This window comes from Lepidochelys kempii, chromosome 7 (assembly GCF_965140265.1).
Source record: "Lepidochelys kempii isolate rLepKem1 chromosome 7, rLepKem1.hap2, whole genome shotgun sequence".
In the NCBI taxonomy this organism is placed as follows: Eukaryota; Metazoa; Chordata; order Testudines; family Cheloniidae; genus Lepidochelys; species Lepidochelys kempii.
The window spans coordinates 93800322-93819994 of record NC_133262.1 but is presented as its reverse complement, the minus strand read 5'-3'; the positions used below and the strand labels follow the sequence as shown (position 1 = coordinate 93819994).

Genomic DNA, 19673 nt, shown 5'->3' with positions numbered 1-19673 from the left:
CCTGATCCTTCCTGCTCCAAAGGTGGTCTCTTTTTCTTAAGGACTTTAGGGCACTTGGTAGTCATTCCCTCCATCTTAAAAGAGGTGCTAGTTAAGGGCGTCTGCTCTCCAACCAATAAGGTTAGAGAGCAGTCACACCCTTCACCACTGAGTGAAATCACAAACACACCCACAGCCTTACTGCCAGCACTACTAAAGTGAAAGCAGGAGAATTAATGCTCCATAATTCCTAGCTTTCAAATCCATGAATCCCCGCTGGGTTCCATACTACGGGCTTCAAGGACACTACAATGCTAACTTTTAGGGGTTCCCCAGCTACTGTCTTGGAATCATCAGGCACTTATGACCCTGCTCTCAACTTAGCAGCAGTAGGAATGGGAACATGTCTTCATCCTGTCTGCCCTCTGAAGTCGAGGATGGTTAGGCTGCTATCTATCCTTATGAATTTCAAAAGGCCACGGGGCCCTTGCCTAGTGTCATCCCTTCCCTGCCCCCTCAATCTGCAAGATGTATGAAGGAGCAACTATGCCCCAAGAGGAGCTGTACAGTAAGGGAGTTTCTGCTACCAAGGACACCAAAAAAGGGCTAATATAAAACAAGGTGGCCCTTGGGCAGTTCTTCTAGATTCTGTTACTATAAAAAGAGCAGATCAGATATTTCACCCATCTAGTTTAGCCACCACAAGGAATATAGGAACTACTTTATATATGTTTTCATAATCACACCTTATTAGAATCCACTGGTTTACATTCCAAGCAAATTCTTGTTTCATTTTAAGATAAATGCCACTCAATCTTTATTCTAAGAGGTTTGAAAATGGAGAACAGGTATGCATCTCCCAAAAACAATGTGGTCTGGATAAGATATGGGATGGGCAGGGATCCAGCCAATAAAAGATAATTAAACTTCATGGTGAGCATGTGTTGGCTGCTCACTGCATCATGCAAGTGAAGACTGTAGTTGCTCAGATATTCTCATAATTTACCATTCCACAGGAGCTCCAAAGCTACTTTCTATTTTGGTTTGTCCAAGGAAGTAGAAGTATTATTTATTTTAAAGAGACAAGGTGGGTGAGGTAATATCTTTTATTCAACCAACTTTTATTCAACCAAGAAAGACAAGCTTTTGAGCTTACACAGCTCTTCAAGCTCAAAAGGTTGTCTCTCTCACCAACAGAAATTGGTTCAATAAAAGATACCACACCTCATCCACCTTGTCTCTCCTCAGTTCTGGGACCAACACAGCTACAACATGGCATATGTATTATTTGTTTTGTTATTTTACTAAAAATTCAAGGATCTAACTACCTCCCAATTTCAACTGTCCTAGACCAAGCTATTTTAAGACATGATTCAACATTTGTAGGGCCTTTCAGAAAAAGAAGAAAGCCTGTGGAAATCTCACTCTTACCTTCACAAACACTGTACTTGTATATTGCTTCAGATAACTCAAAATCAAACGTCTTACTATTGTCACTATAATATCACATCAATAGTAACAGAAGTGTTTAGGCTATGGAATATAAAATAATTTTGGTGTTCTTATTAAACCATCTTCAACTCTCCTCACAGTACACCATAAGGTTACCTGTTTTTTTTTAAGCTACACCTGTTTTTCCAAAACTGCACCTAACATTTTATTTTGATTGAAGGAACCATAGATAGCTGTATAGCAGGCTTATTGTAATATACTAAGGTACAGCCTGTAGAGTACAAACCAAAGATAATTTTGTAAGAGGAACTGAATTTGTAAACTTTCCATCTTGCAGAGTTTAAACATCTTCCAGAACCTAAATAAGCGCCAGTTTGAAACCGTTTTACATTTATTTGAAGTTGCAATAATAGCAACTGACTTGGCTTTGTATTTCAAGTAAGTATTAAATTATGTATAACTTCCTACTGAAAAAAATTCTTAATCCTGTACAATTCATGACTGTAGTTTTTCCTAGTTATACACAGATTATAGAGCTATATTTTAAAATGAAGTTATTCTGAAAAACGTCATTCTTCAAGCTCGTTATAAGGAATAAGATTTTTTTTAATTCACTTGAGGCCTTTAAATCTCAAAACACAAATCATGAATTTTTCTCCATGTCTCATACTGATATATAGCATATATTTATTAGGCCATCCAAACACACCTTCCATTGACAGTGCACACTATATTTTAAAAGGCACTAAATATGCTGATAGTGTAGTCCAATTGTAGTGTGTGTGTGTGTGATATTTTATGTAGCTATTCTGTACTAGAATCACTCATACTGAAATTGTCAAAATGCTGCCATAAACTTAAACAGGGATGGCCTATGATGTAGAAATTAAAGTATGATCAAAGAAATCCAGACATTAAAAAATCTCCAGTGTCAAATGTGTCAAGAATTCCAATGGTCAAATAATTTGTCTATTTACTATCTTAACCAACCTGATTCACCACCCACTGAAGTCAATGGAAATATTCCCACTGACTAAAATGAATGCTGGATCAGGCCCTACGAGTGCTGAAGTTTTTCTAAAAAAAGACACATGGAGCTCTTTTCCTTTAACTGTTTTAAGATTTGACGCTTCAGAGTTGGCAGATAACAGGGAAGTCAACAAGTAATCCATATTCAGTGCACTTTTTATAATGAATGATAAATATTTCTAATTTTATTAGAATGTTTTGTGTGTGTTACAACTCTGTTCAGTGAGGTGAAACCTCTAAATGCAAATGAAGAGATTTATTAAGCAATAACTCTCTACCGCACCTCTCATCCAGAAGGATCACATAGCATGTTACTTAACCTCTTTTTATAAATAGCGATCTTTTCACCTTTTCCAGTGGATTTCTTTGCAGAATCAATCAAGAATGAACATATGTAAACTGACAATATTTGGATAAGATTCAAGAAATAAAGTCACCACAAGTAGCAATATACAGATTTAGGAAATCTCTTGCTTTTCATATTAAAGCTTGACATATTGACAAAAGCAGTACATGTCAGGAATCTATGGCCAAGTCTATGAGCTACAGAATACCTAAATATAACTCCCATTAAAATAAATGGACTTCAGTGGGAGTTAGACAAGCATACTATTTTAGAAAAGCATTAATATAAGAAGCACCTAATATGCAAAAGCCCAGCCATTTTTGGATACCAATACTTTATATATGAAATATTCATATATTTTTACAGGAAACGGACTATGTTTCAAAAGATTGTGGATGCAGTTGAAAAAATGCAAACAGAAGAGGAAGCAATTAAATATATATCTATCGACCCAACCAAAAAAGAAGTTATCATGTAAGTAGTCAGTATCATACTCTTCTTTCAATCAGTTATCTAGGGCCAGATTTTTAGAAGTATTAAGAAGCCATAAGATGCAGATAGGCGCCTAGTGGGATTTTCAGAAGTGACTAGGCACCTAACTCACATTGGCTTCACTTTGGAGTTAGTCTCCTAGGCACTTCTGAAAATCTCACTAGGTGCCTATCTGCACCTTTAGGTGCCCGAATAAGTTTAAAAATCTGTCCCCTAGGTTTTTTCTCTATCATACTTATAGTATTTCTGTTTTTTCAAAAGGGCTATGATGATGACTGGTTGTGACTTGTCAGCTATAACTAAGCCGTGGGAGGTGCAAAGTCAGGTTAGTATCTCAAAAAAATTGTATACAAATATTTTAATTTTGATTTCATACACATTTATATTTGCTCTCTCTCTCTCATTACATCATCAGTGAATGACAATACAGAAAATTCATTTTATATTGCAAGTCTATAGATATTTAAGTGTAAAACAAAGCATAACCACTTGCATCTACAAATTGTGCCTGAGAATTGGACACCATTTTCTGGAAGCAAAGACGGATTAAGGCAATCTATGCTAGGCAGTCCACGCCATGAGCCCTCTGTGGCATCGCCCCATTGTCCCCACCTTCCCATTTGCGAATCGATTAGTATAGCTGTCCCTGCCTGTAGTATCCATTCTAGCTTTCTTTAAAGGATCCTAGATAACTGACTGTCACTCACTTTTATTTTATCAAAATTCTTGCCTTTCTTCTGCCAGTTTTAGGGTGCGGTTTTTACAATAGCATGATCTTAAACTAGACACCAACACACAGACAAATGTAGATCCTTGCACTATTTTAGTGTGATTAAGTCACTCTAAAATGGATTCAACAATATGAGCTTTTATGGCTTTGAAGGGATCATCTTGCACACTACTTAGAAATGCTGTCAGTGCTTGAATTATAGGTATCTATACAGACAAGATGGCTTTAATCAGAGCTGATCTCTCGGGTTACTTCCTTGAACAATTCTAAAACTAGAATTAGATTCTCTGTAAGGTTCCACTGGGATGAAACAGAGTCTGTGTAGATCCATAGTAACAAAAAGATAGATCCTTCACACAAAGAATGAAATCCTATTTATTTTCCAATTGGCATCTGAGTATACTAAAAGTAGAGTTTCCTGGTCATGACATCTTGAATCAGGTATGTAAGAGGCAGGCCTAGCAAAAGAGCTATGTCAGGAGACAGACATTCATTAGCCTGCAGATGGCTATTCTAATAATGTAACACAATATACTTTATAATTAGGAGTTTTTATTATGTTGCTCTATCGTCTTGGAATACCATGGAAAATACTATTTTCAGCTATGTACCATTTATTGAGCATACCCAAAAATACCATCAAAATGGCAGACACCATCTGTTTAATAACAAAAGCCTCACACTGCAGCACTCCTGTTCTGTAATTCACCTATACCGTGTGTTAATGATCCCAGAAAGAACAGTGTGGAGTAGTTTTGTGTCTACACGTTCTACAATGATGGTATTTTGCTGTTTTTTATTTACCAGAATTCTCTCCTCCTGGAGAACCTTTCCAAATATCTCATGGATAGCATTGGTAGCAAGAAAACTTGCAGGAGGGGAGCTGGTAGCAAGGTTTCAGTAGTTCAATAATATGCAAAAATGTTTCCTGTCAGTTCCTAGGTAATTTTGTTCAGTTGATACATACATAATATGCACAAGTATTACAGCAAAAAACATACTGGCAAAATTCAATTAATAGCTATGATAACAGGATTATACATTTTCCTTCTGTCTGGCAGATCTGTTACTGGATATATTAGGAATCACTCTGCCAGTTGAAGGACCAGCAGCACTCCTAGCTTGAAAAAAATTGGTTGTTTTAAAAATGAAACAACCTAATTAACTCAAGCAAAACTGTTCAACATTTTCTGGAAAGACTTGAATACATTCCAGCATCATTCTACAACTGTATTGATTAATACAACATCAGTAACGCAGGAGATTCTCATTCTCAGGTTGCCCTTATGGTTGCGAATGAATTTTGGGAACAAGGTGATCTGGAGCGAACTGTGCTAGAGCAACAGCCAATTGTAAGTATTTTGACATGTTAAACAGCATTATCTTCAATATGAAATAATAGCTATTGAAGACATGTTTGTCAGTAACAGTTGTCTTATTATTGAATCAAAATGTCACAAATTCACATTAAAATATTGATATTCTTTTCTAGCCTATGATGGACAGAAACAAAGGAGATGAATTGCCTAAGCTTCAAGTTGGTTTCATTGATTTTGTGTGTACATTTGTATACAAGGTAAGAATAAAACTTCTATTCTTCCTTTGTATTGATTCTAATGACACAAGTGACAAACAATAGTTTGGATTAAAACATTCTAGATGTTAGCGGGGCCTTTCTAGTCATTCAAATAGTTGTCATTCAAAGAGTCATGATTTTTCACCTCCTCCCGTATAGTACCACACACTCCTAAAAGGTGCTTAGCATCTTCTGGAGATGTGGAACCCCCTGAAATCCCAAGGAACACAATGGCACTCAGCATCTCCAGAAGTTGCTCAGTTCCTTAAAAAAATTGAGTTAGAGCTTAATCACAGAGCTTCACAGAGCCCCACTAACACGAAGAGCATAACACATGGATGGATTGGGGATCAATGAAAAGTATGCACCTGTGCTGCATTAGCACAGGAAGTACTTGAGTTGTTCACACCTTCTAAACAGCAATGTAATCTATGTTTCTACACCATCTGGATTTTAAGGCTCTTCCAAAATGCCATGCAGTAGAATGAAATGTAGTATTTTGAACAGCAACAGGTAAAAGTCCAGTCTTCAGATATCACAGATATAGTGAGTATGGGCAAAGACACACCAGAAGAGTGCATTGGGACGGGGGGAGGCTTAGGGAAAAGGGTGGACTTTACAGCACACAATTTGGGCCTTTGATGTTACTGACTCAGTTTGGTACTTCTGATAAACTCCCACCACAGGCCTCATACCCCACCACCAATGGAACAGTGCCAGCAAGTACCACAACTGCACTTCATCTTCTCCCTTCACCAGAAAAACCCACAAGCTAGGCATACACCAACAAAGTGCTGAGCTTATAACACAAAACAAACTTAAATCTCTCTCACTGTGCCTGCCACATAATCAAACAGCTAAAATGGGAAGGTGAAAGCAAATGAAGTTTCTGTACACATCAACAATATTTGTGATTTCGTGCTAGAATCTGAAAACAACCATTCATTATAAATGGACAATTTATTAATTCGTATTGTTTATTTAGGAATTCTCAAGGTTTCACAAGGAAATTACACCAATGTTGGACGGGCTTCAGAACAACAGGGTGGAATGGAAAACACAGGCTGATGAATATGAAGAAAAGATGAAAATTATTGAGGAAGAAAAGAAAAAGCTGGAAGAAGCAGCAGCTAAAAAAGGTTAGGCATCTTTAAGGTTTTCATTCATATACTACGCAACCACTTGGCATATTCTGTCTGAAGCACACACATCCAAATACACATTTATTTCAGTGCTCAAGTGCTGTGAGGCCAGAACTAGCAGAATTTGCTTTGTTTATAGTGGAATGATGAGTAACTTGCCAAGATTACATAATCCAGGACTTACTTGACTGATGTCCTAGACTGCCATGTTGGAAAGTGTGACAAAATCACCATGGATACTTACCCAAGGATAAAGCAGTTTCAGGCACCAGAAGGGCTAGAAATGATTCTCTGTGGGCGTCAACCTGTAAACTATTAAGCAATTTGAGCTTGTCTCTGCTTACCCAGAGGATGGAAAGCAAGCTGAGAACAAGGACATGGTTCAGTATACTGTCTTCATAATGAAAACGCAATGAATATTCCCTGTAAAACTGCAAAAATCTTTGGGGTTGATCTTTTGTCCTGGTCTCTTCTCTTTTTTCACCAGTTTCACTGCCAAAGAAAGCAAATCCCTCAAATAAGTCTAACACTTTCCCTTCAACCTTCCAGGACAGCCCCAAGTTCTGAAGCTAAAACTACATTCTCACAAGTCAGAGAACGCTGCTCTGTGTGAAGCCTCAAACACAGCCCAAAGCATATACCTAGTCTTCTGGATTTGAGATTTCATGGGCTACTTATGAAAGTCAGGGAGGAGATCCATGATGGGGATAAGCTTATTCAAAAGATCTTAATCATACTGCACTCTCACAACATGGTAATTTGAAATCTTCACTGACAGTGTAGCTAAGGAGTAAACATTTTTCTTCCTACGATCTAACCTTCAAACAATCTTGTAAGGAGTGTCTACCTGGAAGCTTCACTTTTTAAAACATTTTCAAGTATGCAGAACCTACCAGAGATCTCAGAATACTTTGCTGAGGAACCTAGTCAAGTTTCCTGGATGTTGACGGAATTGATGGTAGTTGTTGCCAGGTCTAGTAAACCATATCCCGTCAACTCTTCATGGACAAAACCATCTTAACTTTTTCCAGAGTCTGGAGAATATCAACATCTCACGAAAGTTCTGTCAGTGGAAAAGGAAATGGGAGAAATAATCCCTTAGGTGAGTCAATGCAGGTGAACTTCCAGGAGTTAGTGATGACTCAACAGTTTTACTCTCTTGATGAACTGGAGGTTATAACTAAGCCCACACCTTTTTCTTCAAGGGATGACAAGAAAGGACTTCTGATTTGGTCAAAAAATAAGGCCATAAGATTGAATAAAGGGTGTAAGAGTGAATGAATCCAACTATGTTATAAAAATAACTGCATTTGGATCAGCAGCAATAAGGGCTAAAGTGTGCCAGCCCTTCGATAGCGGAGCTACTTTGAAAGGATCAGAGATGACAAGCTATGACAAATGACTCCAAAAGTGAACTGCAGGCACAATTTCATGAACAAAAAGCTTGCTCTTAAATAGTGTTTTACATCTTCAAGGCACTGTGCAATCATTAATTTATTCATTAATCTTCACAATATCCATCGGAAGTAGGTACGTTTTCTTCCCGTATTATACAGACGTGGAAGTTGCTCAAGGCCACACACCAACTCACTGTTAGAGGCTGGACCAGAACTAAAGAGTTCCTGACTCAGTTTAAACAATAAGACTAACCCAAAAATTCAGAAGGATACACTGTAAAGGTGGTTTAAGCATGCTGTAAAAGGCATCACTTATTGAAAACTAATTTTTGAAAGAGAAGTCCAGCAAAATGGGTCAAGTGTTGAAATGAAAGACTGTCCACCTGAATACTTTCAAAGTCTTATATTTTAGAAATATGGCTTAAGGTGTGCAGTACCTTAAGTTATCATGTCAAGTTTATCATCACAAAAACACACCACCTTTTGTATAAACATGCATGGACTACTACAACAATAATTCATTCTTATAGTAAAATTGCAAGAGATAAATTGTTTGCCATATTGCATCAGGATATCTATTACACACTGTAATAGAGCCAGACTCACCCGGCGGCGCCTCCTGCTGGTTTCCTTGGGAATTAGCTCGTTAGCCTCTGGAGCGCCCTCTGCCATCTGGTGATCCACCTCGCCGCCAGCCCCAGTCCTTCCCAGGACCCGGTGCCTCCTCCCAGTGGGGTGTTGCCCCACGGCAGTAAACCCCAACAATCCCTGAGGGTCTCCCCTCCCTGGAGAATGCCCACCCACTACCCCCATCTCACCTCAGTCTTGGCTACTGCCAGTCATCGCTTAGCTCCGCTCCCCAGGGCAGACTGCAGTGTATCAGCCACTTATCACAGGTGAGGGGGTTTGGACCTGCTGCCTCTGTCTACCCGTGGGCTGCCCCCTTGCAACCCCAGTACCTAATAAGCCCTAATCTAGGCCTCACAGCCTGGGGGTTTCCAGGCTGGAGCTACCCTGCTCCCCCGGCCTTTCCCCCTCAGTCCTGCTCCAATCTAGGTATTCCCTCAGGTCCCTGCAGCCAGACCCTTCCCTCTCTGAACGCAGAGAGAGACTCTGGCTAAGCTTCAGCCTAGCAGCCTCTTTATAGGCCCAGCTGCAGCCTGATTGGAGTGTGGCCAAGCTGCAGCCATTTCCCCAATCAGCCTAGCTTTTCTTGCCCTCAGCCCTGGCTCTCTCCCAGGGCTGGCTTTTAAGCCCCACAGGGCAGGAGCAGGTAACCACCCCTCTACACACACACTTTATAGGTGTGGAGTACATTCCATTTTCTTCTAATTTGATATGCACCTGTATACTTTTCTGATGTAGTAGCAATCCTCTCTCTTTCAAGCTGGATCCACTGACACAAGAGACACAAGAGACACCAAATATGGGATTTACGGATGTAACTTCTAGAAGTGCCAAAAAGTGAGAAATCCCACTGAAAATAGCAACATTTCACACCAACACAAAGTTTCATCTTTCTAAATTATTGGCAAAGAAGATCATCATTTAGGGTCTGATTTTATGCCAATTGAAGTCAATGACACACTCCCACTGATTTTAATAGGTGCAGGATCAAGCCCTTAAAACTAAGATTCCACTTAAAGAACAATCAAATTATATGTCTGGAAAGAATAGCAAACTTGCACTCTCACCAGATATCGTGACCATTTAAAATTGCTGGTACTTGGGGTTACTCAGTTGATGTGATCACTGTGACTTATACAAAATTTGATCATCCCCAAGTATATATATGCACACAGGCAGACATCTCTGAAGACACAACTGGCCAGATCCTCAGCCAGTCCTTTGCAGTCAATGAGGAAATTGGCCAATATGCATATTAACATAATTGATAGTATTACAAAAGGTTATAAGTTATCCAGTATTTTGAAAATGCACACTGGGATGAGGTCAAGCAGACTTACAAGGTACAGAATGTGATAAATTATTATACCACCAAAATCAAGGCTATGTAAATACAGAACAGGTCAATGGTTTAATTTTTGCAGAGTTTTACAAATCCTTCTCAGTTTCATATAGTTGGTTGTGGGTTTGTTAAATTGCTTCAGACAAACTATTCAGAGATAAATATGTTGAAATACAGCCATTTCCCTAGATCACACTGACCTGGTTATACCACCTCCTTGTCTAACCATCAGGCAGACAAAAAATGAAATAAACATATTTGCTGAACCACAACAGTGGAAAGTTCAGAACAGAAAATAGAAAAGATATTATAAAATTAAAACAAATTATATTTAATATCATACTGTTAATTTTATCCACACATTTCAGAGGGTAGGGCACTGATTATGTGACATGTTTTAATGCAGGTGGAAAGGGTCGAAAATAACCTAGTAACATGGTGATCCACAGCTTTCAAATGTAAGTTTTAATTCTAATATTGGTATGTCAACTTAAAATGAATCTGAAAACAAGTTACTATACGGAACAGATCAGAACTTAGACCAACAAAAACGTGTGGAATCATTTGAGAGAGATGTTAACACTGTTAGTGACAGCAGTTATTGAACATACAAAAAAGTACCTCTCTCTTGATTGGTAACAGATTTCTACAGGGCTAGATAAAAGTTTATATAATCATAATCAACACTTAAGTGAAAGTTTCCATACCCTCCACCCCCATAGTCTCAAAGATTATAATTCATCCAAGAGTTTATTCCCTTTGAAGGCTTTCATTATTCAGTTGTGGGGGGTAGGGTGGAGAGGGACAGGATTAAGTAAGTATATAATTGCTGAAACTTTCCAGTAAAAGTGGTTCAGTGTGTGTTTGTCCATTGATAAATGCTGATATTAACTACTGCACCCTTTGTCAACAGTTTGGTTGTTCAATATTAATCAAAGAATATATATAAATCCTGAAAGTGCGTTCAGTTTTCAAGTGGACAAACACACTTGTGTTATAGAATAAAATTAAAATGCATGTCACAAAATTAACATTTATAATGCAAAAAATGAAGCTTATTAAAATGAAAAGAATTTGCTCATTATTCACATTCCTTTTGTGTTTTTTATTAGCTGAACAAGACGCAGCGAAAGGTGGTGGAGGAGGTGGCGGAGATGATGATGGCAAATCAAAAACATGTATAATTTTGTAATGCATTTCAATGGCACTAAAAGAGTCTCAAAGTCTATGTTTCTGCTACAGGAAAAAATATCTAGAAAGAACTTCAAAAAGCCTCAGTGGATTTCTGCAAAGCATAGGATAGCATAGGCCAGATAATCCTCTTAAACAACTGCCATCTATTCGGTGTCATTACTAATGGCATAAAAGAGGCAGAATCCATTGAAAACTAGAAAACATGAATGATGGTGCAAAATAAGTTGATTATGAGTTCAATTCTTGGTATTGTTTCTTGTCACTCAATTTATATACAGTATTTTTTATTAAAATGTATAAATGCTGCAGACTGTCCAGAAAAATATAAATGATTTTTAATGGTAGATTACAACCAGTAATTTTGTTGACAAGATCTAAATTGCACATACCATAACCAAAAATTGCAGACAATTTCATAACTCACAGCTTTACATTTTTATATTATGTTTATTTCTTTCATCTGGACCGAACTAAACCCCAACTAAACAATCCTGGAGTTGTCCCTTTTACCACTTCAGAAGACCTAACTACTCACATCAGTCCTGTGCCTAAAAAACAGGCCCATGGCCTCCTGAAGCTACCACTGCCAATCTGTAATTGCAGCAGTGGCTTTGGAGAAACCATTCCCTTCTCCACAAGTACACAATTTTGCCCACTTTTATCTGCCAATGGCCCTTGAACATGACATGCTATATAAACAAAAACAGTCTCTTTACCTAAAACCGAAATGTAGTCTTAAGAATTGTAAGCTTTTTATTTAGAATAAAGAATTTATCAAAGGACCTACACCAATATCCCTGGAGCAGGACTTACATGTTCAAATGTCTTCTTAAAAGGTGTATGAAATGCGGATACAACATTTTTGGACAAAATAACCAACAAATTTGTCTGGTATTTCAGAATCACTAAATTTACCCCCAACAAGATTAGGAAAAAAACAAACAGTCTTCACACCCTAGGAAGCTAGTCTGTGCATTAATGGTCTCTTCATAAGCAACTATAAAGAATGGCAATGGAGCTTCTCCACAGCCACTCTCCCGCTCTTGGTCTGGAGTGTCTGCATTCCCATAAGCAGGGGAAAGAACAGTGGATTTATGTACTAAATTCATATTCCAGCATATCCATTGGACCCAATTCCAAATCTAACAGTGCAGAGGTATAAAGGGTAGTCCTGCAGTACCCAGAAATTATTCTGCCCATGTTCAGGCTCCCCGAATCCCGCCACCCTTTCTTTCTCCCCAAAACAGGATTGTACAGGTTCTACTGCTTGAAGGGAATCTTAACACCCACGGAGGCAGGGGGAATATTTGCCCCATGATGAATACTTTTACTGTATATTAAGTTTCCCTACAAAGTGCAGAAGGAGAAAAACATTTCAGAATTTTCTCTTCAATTGTGATGTGCAGTTACTGACCAAAGTTCCATTAATAAGTCTGTGATTTTGTATCTCCAGACATTAAACACTATTCTTTCTAAATGTGCACAGGTAACACCAAAATTATGCTGTATACATGGCATGATGAACTACATTCTCCTTTCTCTCTTGCCCCATATCCTAGCATTTTTATAAAAAATGCTTCAAAAATGTTCTCACATACGTAAGACATAGATATTGTGCAACTATAATGAGAAATAAAACATCCTTCCACCAAAAAATTCCCATTTGTTGTATCCTTAATGTATTAATGGGCCAAATATATATGCAGATTTAAAAATGCCATAAACTGGTTATAATGTATTATTTTCTGTACTAAATGTAGATCTGAGAAAACACCAAGTTTGCTTTTATCATCTACTTTTAATTCAAAATATATTAAATGAAACAACATATTTAATATGTGTATTGTACCATTTTATAACTGTCTTGTGACGGCCCAGAGAAGAGTTAGGTATCCAAAATACATGCCTATTCTACAGTATTTGCAGCAGCAAATATAGCAACAGACTCTACTAAAGCCCCTACAGACAAGTTACACAGACTTAAGCTGATTGCTGCAGATTGGATTTGGCTCCCAACCAAGCTTGCAAGACGACAAAGAATTAACCTTTAAATCCATCTTCTTACCTAAAGAAGACTCCACACACACAAGGCTACCTTTACTTGTTATTCAAGGACACCTTAAATGTGTCTCTGAACTGTCATCCCTTCTGTATGTATGAACTGTTAAAATTGTATTATGTTAAGTAATACTGAATGTAAATATAGATATGTGGATATACACATAAATCATTCACATGTAATAACATGTTCATGGATATATTACAACCATGTCTGCAATTATGTTGTCTACACCAAGTACTTTGTTATATGGCATCTATTGCATGAACGACTCATCCAATTAAGGTTTCAGCTTTCAAAAATACAGACAGTATTTTATAAACCATTAACTTTACGAGACTGTTTAAAATGTAAATTTCATTCAATACTGTAGTAACACAAATGTCTCTTATGTAGCTGATGTAATCTTCCATTGAAAAAAGAATGGACACTGTAATTAATCTTGTGCAGACTGTTTCTTTGGAAACATACAATAAAATGAATTTAAAGTTATGCTGCAATTTGAATAGGAAAAAAACCAGTAAGTCTCAAGTGTTATTACATGTTCTTGTTTCGTATGCTCAGGATTACACTTTAAAGTAGGATTACCATTCATTCACTGCTAAGGGGATCAGAAACCACAGATAACGTGTTAGCCATATGTAGGTTTCCCAGAGGCAAACCACGTACCTTATTTATTAAAACAAATATGACAAGCTAACATCCCGAACGACCAGTAGAGTGACCATGGGACTGTCAGTCAAACAACACTTAAAATAAAAGACTTAAAATGAGGAGGGTAATAGTGAACTAACGCTTATACAAAATTATTAAAGAAAACATCATCATTAATTTTAGGAAGAAAAGATTTACTTAGGCCAAGCAAAATGTAAGTTTTATAGAATCGGAAACTTCAGTATCAATATTTCAAGAAGATTTACACATACAGATGTCTGAGTCTTAAACACCGCCTGACTGATTAATTTAAATCCACGAACTCTTGCTGCATGGTTTAATAGATTTAAAAGAGAACTATATATATCTATATATCTATATATATAGATATATAGATATATAGATATAGATATATTAAAGAGTTTAGTGGTTAATACAGAACAGGGAGTCAACTAGAACATGCCTTTAAAACAATTAACTAAAAAGCACAGCATGGAAGAAAATACTGGAAACACTGTAGTCTATCAGTAAACTGCATTCTGATATGTCTCCTCACCCTCTTTTGAGGTTAATGTGCAGCGTCTTCTATAATTTTTTAGATTTGTACTTTACAATACACTCAGCTGAAAATAAATTATAACAAAGTATGTTATATGTCATTCTTCATTAATGTACAGGGAATCTATCGTCTTCCAAGTGAAATCAGTAATGCTCTATGTAGGCAGGGGTATGTGTCCACGCACAGTCAATTGTAGGATCAGTGCCTTTAATGGAATTTTTACAGGAAAAAAAAATATAGGTTTCTAAATTTGATTTGGTATTCAGATACGAATCATTACAATTCAAGAAGAAATTAATCTATGTTTCCACATGAAGTATCAGAGAAACAAGTCTTGAAAATACTCATCAAATTCTTCCTCCCTGTAAGAAAAATCAAATAATAATATTAAAATATGTGAGTAGTGGATGTAGGGCTTTTTATCTGTAACCACACAGCCTTTATTCCTTGTGCTGCAAAAGTTTGGTGAGATTTCAGGTTATAAGAACAAGTTCAAAGCCATGCTCATGAGGTACACTACATTTCTATTTTCCCTCATTTCCGCCTCTTTCTAACTGACTGAAGCAGTGTTTTGGTATTTAGGAAATACTCCTAATAATGTAATTATTGTGGCATGACATTACTCTTGTAATAAATATTAGGGAATGTATAGTATATAAATGATCAAAGTTTATTGTCTCCTCTGTGAGTAGAACCAATATAATTAAAACAAAGTTATGCTTGCCCTCAATCATAATCCAACATTTAAAGATAACTATCCCTAAAAAATAAGGGAATAGGACACAGTTTATCTGTCTGGGGTTTCAGGAGATCTGCTACATTTCTCTTTATACCTACTGTCTATAATCTCACCTCTCCCGCCTTAGCATGAAATGGCTTTGGAATCAAGGAGGGTTAGATTTGTTTTTCATCTTTTCCAATGAAATAAGTATCCTGGAGTTTGTGGCTCTGCAAGCCCAACAACAGCTTTTTAGGGCATTTTTCTATTAATATCTCTAGCTGAGTAAGTATGCAAATAGGGTTTTGTACAAGTAACGTCACCTCAGACAGACACCATCACTCCCTGGCTGTTACTAGAGCTGCAGTAGTGGGAAGGAGGTGTCTTTTCACATGTATCTGTAGAGCCCTGCGCGGATCCAAAAATCTATATCCGTGGATGCAGATATCTGTGGATATAAATTGGGTATCCGCAGAGCTGCAGGGCTCGACCAGGAACTGCAGCGCCAAAGGAACAGCATGTCGGGCTGCTGCTCACAGGAGCCAGCGCCCTGCATGGGCAGGTCCTCTGGCATTTACTAAGGCAGGTAGCAGCCTCACCAGCAGCGGTCCCGGGTCATACTAGCATGTGCGAGCAGCTTGTACACTCCCAGAAAGGTATCCCTTCCACACAGCAGTCTGCGGCTCCTGTCCAGAGTGTGTGAACTGCTTGCACACACTAGCGCGACCAGGGACAGCAGCCAGTGAATCTGGTGCCCACCCCAATGGGCGGGGCTGGAGGCAGTACAACCACGCTAGAGGAGCTTCCCGCATGGGGTGTTGACTCCTGCGAGAGGCAACCCGACATGCTGCTGCTTTTGCCACTGCAGTTCCCAATAGAGCCCTGCAGCTCCACAGATACCCAATTTATATCCACGGATATAGATTTTGTATCAGTGCAGAGCTCTGTATCTGCATAGTGGCAGATTGCCTCACTACAATACTTCCAAGCTGAAGAAAGGTGCTGCTGAGCACTGCTCCATGGTATGTAGCACGTGTAGTGTTTCCTTGCATGGCCTCTCATTGACTGCCTCACCACATAGGAGTTCTGCAACTTTGTGTGTCTTTATCCCCAAGGAGTGGGAGTAGGATATGACTGACCCCCTGTGATCTGACCTGCACGGATGTAGCTATTTCCTCTAATGTATTTCAAGAATAGATTGATTTCAAGTAAATTTTGGCCAAAAATTTGAGAAAAATTCAAATACAGTTTGAATTGTTTGTTAGGTCTTCCTAATGAGTGAAGAGTAGCAGGGCATCTGGAGAATAAGACCAGCACTAGATCCTAAATAAATTCCTATTTTGGGAAAGGTTGGATACATACATGCACTGGAAATTTATGCTACAGAGAAACTTTCTTCCCACTCTTCAAAATATAAGTTGTGTCACTGGTGCTTTTTGTTTAAGTAGCGTCCAATGTAGGTTTTATTTTTAAAGGATCTAAAGCAAAAATCCGCAATTTTATTATCTTGTTACCGGTTTTAAAGCAAGTAAATGGGAGGTATTCTATTACCAGAAATCAAATTACTTCCCATTGTGCAAATATTCCAACATATTTACTGGTGAAAAAAGTGAAAAGGAGCAAATTATGGTCACAAGAATCCCCTCAAGGGGTGTGCATGTCCATTACAACATGGAGCCCAGGCCTGTGGCAGGTCCTTCCACAGTGCTGCAAAGGCCCAAGGTAATGGCTGGGGAAGAGGAAGAGCAGGGAAGGGCCAATGAGTCAATTACTAAGTGGATGAATGACAGGTCACTTAACAGACTAAAAGTGGCAATTTTTCAACAAAAAAAACCTTCAAAAACAGTCTCCAACGTGAAACTGCAGAACTGGAATTAATTTGCAAACTGGACACCATCACATTCGGCTGAATAAAGACTGGGAGTGATTGGGTCATTACAAAACCTAAACCCAATTTCCCCCATACTAATTTCCCCCTACTGTTACTCACACCTTCTTGTCAACTGTTTGAAATGGGCCACTTTCATTACCACTACAAAAGTTATTTTTCCTCCCTTGGTATTCTACTGTTAATTGAATTGTCTCGTTAGACTGACCTCGCACTTGGTAGGGCAACTCCCATCTTTTCATGTATTTATACCTGCTCCTATATTTTCCACTCCATGCATCTGATGAAGTGGATTCTAGCCCACAAAAGCTTATGCCCAAATACATTTGTTAGTCTCTAAGGTGCCACAAGGACTGCTCGCTGTTTTTGCTGATACAGACTAACACGGCTACCACTCTGAAACCTAAGTGGAGTCACCTTCCTTTCCATAGAGGTGAAGGAGCAGAGGGAATAGCAAGCAAAACAGAGGCTACTGTAGTGCTGAGGCTGCAACAGCAGGGCTGGAGCATCTCCCTGCCTTGAAGGGAGGATTTCTCCAAGTTTCACACACTTCCTCTCCTTCTAAGGGTATATACTTGGGTGTGGTGAAGGGAAGAAGATTTGGCATTGATTTTCAGTGTTGGAATAATCATAATAAATCCTGAAAAGACGCATACAGCCACATGATTTTTGAATAGGCATAACTATTACAAGATATACAAGCTATTGGTATCAGAACTAACCGTGATTTTTCATGTGTCTCTTGTAGAGGACCCTTCCAAAAGTCAGCATCTGAAGGATGCTCTTCACTGTCATCTGCGTCTGTTAAAGATTATAAAAACGTCTTACGAAAATTTATTTTCAAAAAAAGTTTTCTTCCAAATTTTACATGGCAAGTATTAGTATAGTATTAGTAAGTCTAAGCCTCTGAATCAAAGTATAACTTTAAGCATGAGAATTCTGGGGGAATTTTTTTTTTTTTTTTGCAAATCGCTTTTCATACAAATGTGCAGTTGTCTCCCTAGTACGTATCTCATGGGACGTGCAACCTTAAAAAGGAAAATCAATACAAGAAATTTATTTTCTACCTTAAAATGAAATATTTATTATTAAAAAAGAGACATGAAAAACATGAGAGAATAGTGTTCAATCCAGCTTTTGGGGTCCAGTTTTCAATCTGGATTGGGACCGTATTGGTAGCCTGCACACATTTTTCATTATTAGCTGATGTTCTTTAATTTTTAAGGTTGTCTTCCATATTTTTTCTACAATTAAAATAGGTTATTATATAGAGGACTTTCAAGACTGTGCAGAAATGAAACTTTAACATCCTCAACTCATCTTTTGCCCAAAACATAAGTTATGGCAAATTCATCTGACAATCATTTCTGCTTACCAACTAAAATTGTTACGTTACAGCATTTGTTTTTTAAAAGCTGTATTGATTTGATATGGTGGCTCTAATGCCTTAATCTGTTGGACTCTGCTCCAGAACACTGATCCTTGTATCAACAGTAGTGTTAGCACTTTGCTCCTAAAATTAAACAAAGAAATGCTGCACATGCTCCATGTTGGCACACAGATCCTCACAGAGTAGGGGAACAGAATTATAATCTCCCATCTATCTAAGAACAAAGATATAATACAGAAAATTAGAGGCATATTAGCAAATTCAGGACCTTACAGCTCATGTGTTCTAATCTCACCAGCAGAGATCAATGTGAGCATCTAAAATTAGAGTAATATAGTGTTTTGAATCATGGTAATAAAAAAGGAATAAGCGATTCAATTTCTATTTATGTACTGATTTATGTCAACTAATTATAAATTGTAATAATGTAGAGAAACTAACAGATTGCCTCAGCCTCAAATACCTAACACTTTATATCTTATACCTCAAAAAATATGTAATGGTTTGTAACTGTACAATGCAATTTTTAAAAATTATTTTATTTATTTTTTTGGGGGAGGTAAAAGACTGGAGGTTATGGACCTCTAGCCCTCAACCTCCCCACACCCCAATTGCTCCCTAGGGCTCCTTTCTGACAGCAGCAGGGGGCAGCCCAAAGTCTTCCACTGTGGAGAGAGGGACCCACTCCAGGACTCTCTTTGTCTGGCAGGGAACTGAGGTCTGGAAGGCATCCCCAAATGTTCTATTTCAGGAGGGCAGGTAAACAGGAACTATCAGTTTCTTCCAGACACTCTGCAACAAGGAAGTAGGAGGCCCAGAGGCAGGAGCCCCCATAATAAAACAGGCATTGGGGAGTGGAATTAGTGAGGAGCAGGGAATGCCATTGCCAAAGCAGCCACTAGGACCCTCAGCTCTTCTTACTATAGCAGGGGGCTCTATGAAGTACTGCGGGTGGGAACTGGAATGGACTTTGGTTTAGAGCATATTGGGCAAAGTACCTCCCCCACACTGCTCTCTAATAATTTATTCTGAGGTCACAGATAACTTACACATACCTCACATACCTCTCACGCCCCTACAGTGATTAGCAGAGCAATAT

At 38.2% G+C, this 19673-nt stretch overlaps 2 protein-coding genes across 6 annotated transcripts in view; one reads left to right on the top strand and one right to left on the bottom strand.

The window, feature by feature from the left end:
- The window catches only part of PDE6C (phosphodiesterase 6C), a 53094-nt gene extending 41677 nt beyond the window's left edge, over positions 1-11417 (top strand). The window contains exons 16-22 of the mRNA XM_073353864.1: positions 1769-1869; positions 3173-3280; positions 3560-3623; positions 5306-5380; positions 5521-5604; positions 6590-6743; positions 11225-11417. Of these exons, the coding sequence (XP_073209965.1) occupies positions 1769-1869; positions 3173-3280; positions 3560-3623; positions 5306-5380; positions 5521-5604; positions 6590-6743; positions 11225-11304 (666 nt within the window). The 3' untranslated portion in view covers positions 11305-11417. The remainder of the gene's footprint in view (positions 1-1768; positions 1870-3172; positions 3281-3559; positions 3624-5305; positions 5381-5520; positions 5605-6589; positions 6744-11224) is intronic.
- Positions 1-19673, bottom strand: part of LOC140914895 (protein FRA10AC1) — an 88738-nt gene that overhangs the window by 19054 nt on the left and 50011 nt on the right. For 2 of the 5 annotated variants that reach the window (XM_073353863.1, XM_073353859.1), the window contains exons 13-14: positions 17907-17985; positions 13997-14940 (exon numbers count right to left, since the gene is read on the bottom strand). In XM_073353863.1, coding sequence (XP_073209964.1) covers positions 14898-14940; positions 17907-17985 — 122 coding nt within the window. In that variant the 3' untranslated portion in view covers positions 13997-14897. Of the gene's footprint in view, positions 1-7233; positions 7810-13996; positions 14941-17906; positions 17986-19673 lie in introns of those variants that run through there. The other 3 variants (XM_073353860.1, XM_073353862.1, XM_073353861.1) reach the window with 2 other exon arrangements.